This window comes from Pyrus communis, chromosome 11 (assembly GCF_963583255.1).
Source record: "Pyrus communis chromosome 11, drPyrComm1.1, whole genome shotgun sequence".
Lineage (NCBI taxonomy): Eukaryota > Viridiplantae > Streptophyta > Magnoliopsida > Rosales > Rosaceae > Pyrus > Pyrus communis.
The window spans coordinates 11,042,422-11,045,562 of NC_084813.1; the positions used below are offsets into that span (position 1 = coordinate 11,042,422).

General features: G+C 36.1%; 1 protein-coding gene and 1 non-coding gene across 2 annotated transcripts; one reads left to right on the forward strand and one right to left on the reverse strand.

Annotated features, from left to right (window-relative positions):
* Positions 1 to 1,091: 1,091 nt before the first annotated feature.
* Positions 1,092 to 1,644, reverse strand: LOC137709002 (uncharacterized). Its single transcript, XM_068448148.1, has 2 exons — positions 1,462 to 1,644; positions 1,092 to 1,292 (listed from the first exon to the last, which is right to left on the reverse strand). Exons 1-2 carry the CDS (start codon positions 1,642 to 1,644, stop codon positions 1,092 to 1,094), a joined length of 384 nt encoding a protein of 127 aa, XP_068304249.1.
* A 999-nt stretch (positions 1,645 to 2,643) lies between these two features.
* LOC137709598 (small nucleolar RNA R71) lies at positions 2,644 to 2,749 on the forward strand. The gene has a single exon (XR_011064890.1). It is a non-coding gene; the product is annotated as a small nucleolar RNA R71 (small nucleolar RNA).
* Positions 2,750 to 3,141: the final 392 nt, after the last annotated feature.

The following is a 3,141-nucleotide window of genomic DNA, read 5'->3' on the forward strand; positions in this document are numbered from 1 at the left end:
AATAGAAAAGTCATCCATAAATACCTCAACTACTTGTTCAACCAAACTTGAAAATATGCTCATCATGCAGCGTTGGAAAGTTGAAGCACAAATCGAAAAGCATCATCTTATAGGCAAAAGTGCCAAAAGTACATGTGAAGGTTGTCTTCTCTTGATCCTTGGGTGCAACTGGAATCTGGTTGTAACCTGAATACCCATCCAAGAAACAATAGAAAGCATGACCATCCAATTTTTCCAACATTTGATCAGTCAATGGTAATGGAAAATGATATTTTCTAATACCTGCATTAGGCTTTCTGTAATCAACATACATGTCACTTAGTAGTTAAACGTATAGGCACAAGTTCGTTATTATCATTTTTCACATTTGTAATTCCAGAACGCTTGGGAACCACTTGAGTTGGACTAACCCACTTACTATCTGAAATTGGGTAGATCATCCCAGCATCCAAAAGCTTCATAACTTCATTATGAACTTATTTCATAATTGGATTCAAACAACGTTGAGCATCAATGGTGGGCTTTACTCCATCTTCCATCAAAATTATGTGCATGCAAATTGTAGGGCTATTCCCTTTAATGTCTGCAATAGTCCAACCAATTGCATCTTGATAAATCCTTAAAATGCACATCAACTTTTCTTCATTTGTTGGTGATAAATCAGCCGCAATAATAACTGGCAGCGAAGATTTTGCATCCAAATATGCATATTTTAAGTGTTCTGGCAGCACCTTTAACTCTAATTTAGGTGGTTGTACTTTGGATGGCTGCAACAGTTTTTTCGGTTTCCCCAAACTCTCAAAAACGTGCTTCCATCGTGGCTGCTGAAAAGGTACAATTGGCAAAGTTGAAACATACTAAAAAGTCTCTTCATCTTCTGTTTCTTTATTCTCAAACCCATGCAAAACGTTCAGCAACAGATCAGCTGTTAAATGGGGCATAATTTCAGCATGCAAGATGCTGTCCAACACGTCAATGCGCATACAATCTTGCACATCAGCTGGATTTTTAGTTGCTTCAAATAGACTAAAAACAACAGACTGATCGTGCATTCTCGGTGTAAGTGTTCTAGCTTCTACATCAATTAAAGTTCAAGCAGTTGTCATGAAAGGATGCCCCAAAATAATTAGTGTTTGCATATCTTCATCCATATCCAAAACCACAAAATCTGCAGGAAGATAGAGATTATCCACCTTGATAATGAGATCTTCAATAATTCCCTTAGGATAAACAACTGAATCGTTTGCTAATTGCAAAATAACTGATGTAGGCTTGATTTCTCCTTGTCTTAGCTGCTGAAAAATAGGAAAGGGCATTAAATTAATACTAGCACCTAAATCAATTACACACTTAAAATTTGAATTTTTCAATTGTGCATGAAATTGGAAAACTCCTTGAATCTTGTTTCTTGGGTGGCAATTTGTGTAATAAAATTGCGCTGCATTGTTCTGTTAGAATCACTTTTTCAAAATCCGCAAACTTCTTTTTCTTTGTGCAAACATCCTTCAAAAACTTGTCATAAGAGGGAATGTTTTTTATTGCATCAATTAATGGAAGATTAATGTGAACTTTGGCCAATGTCTTCATAAAATCTGTTAATTGTTGATCTTTAGCATTAAGCTTCAACCTTTCGGGATAAGGCATAGGAGGCACATAAACACGTTTTGCAGTTTTTGTAATTTATGTGGCAGCTTCTGCAGTATTTTCGGATCTGTCTAGTGGCTGCACAGAATCTACAAAAATGGCAGAATTTGCAAAAATATTAGATTTTGCAAAAATTCCAAAATCTGTTTGTTGCTGTGCTACTGCCTGCAAAGTTCCAGCACCATTTTCATCTCTATTGTCATAACTTTTCCCAGAACGTAAAACTCTTAACTGCCTTACAATCAACACCTTCCTTCGGATTTGGTTCAGTATGGCTAGGAAATGTACTCGGTGCTATTTATGAACACAACAACATAATCTGCAAAATTTGTTGTTCCAAATTTTTCATTGTTGCATGCATATTTTGAATTTCTTGACTGTTTTGTTCAAGTCTTGTATTTGTACTGTTTGCTAATTTTTCAATTGCAATCTCCCAAACAACCTTAGGTGATGCAACATGTTGTTGTACCTGCTATTGAAATTATGGTTTAGCCTGCTGATCTCTATCCGACTTTAGATTAAGATGATCTCTCCAACCTGGGTTGTAGAAATTTGAATATGGGTCATTTCTTGGACACTGAAAATTATTAAAAGCATTAACCTATTCCGCTGTAAACTCTGGATATGCATCTTTATGCGGGCATCTCATAAAATCATGAGTTGTCATGCTTCAAATGCTGTAGGCAGTTGTTATGGGCTGCTGGACAACAACTTGTGAATCTTGAATTCTTTGTAATAGCGTGTCAAATTTTGCATCAAAATTTTCAAGCTTTTTCTCCATTATTTCAATTTGTGACCCATTAAACATTTAAAAAACGCTCCTAGATTGCGGCTGCTCAATTGCCCATTGTTGTGTATCTGCTGCCATTTTTTCCAACAATAAACATGCCTCTTGTGCATTTTTATCTTTGTAAGATCCTCCACATGAAACATTGACAAGAGTCTTTGTAGTCATATTTAAACATCTAAAGAATATATGCATCTGAGTAGTACCATCAATACAGAAATATGGACATTTTTTTATGGTCTCCTTGAACCGTTCCCAAGCCTCGTGAAATTCTTCATTTGGTTTTTGGGCAAAAGATAAAATTTGAGCTCTCATGTCAAGAGTCTTTGAAGTTGGATAATACTTGCTTAAAAAATTTTCACTGAGTTGGGCCCAAGTACTAATGCTTCCATATGGAAGTGTGAGGGGCCATCTCCTTGCCTGATCTTTCAAAGGGTAAGGAAATAAACAAAGCTCAATAGATTTGGTTGAAAATCCCCTCACCAAAATATTCTTGCATCTCATTAAAAATTCTGTAACGTGCATGTTAGGATTGTTGGTTGATAGCCCATGAAATGTAGGTAGAATATTCAACATGTGATGCTTTATTTCGAATGTAGAACCTTCCTCAACTTCTGGATAACTAATGCAACTTGGTATGTTAGTGGCATGAGCTGTCAATGAATCACCCAAAGGCTGACCAGCCTTTGAAATAACAAAAGCCATTGTTT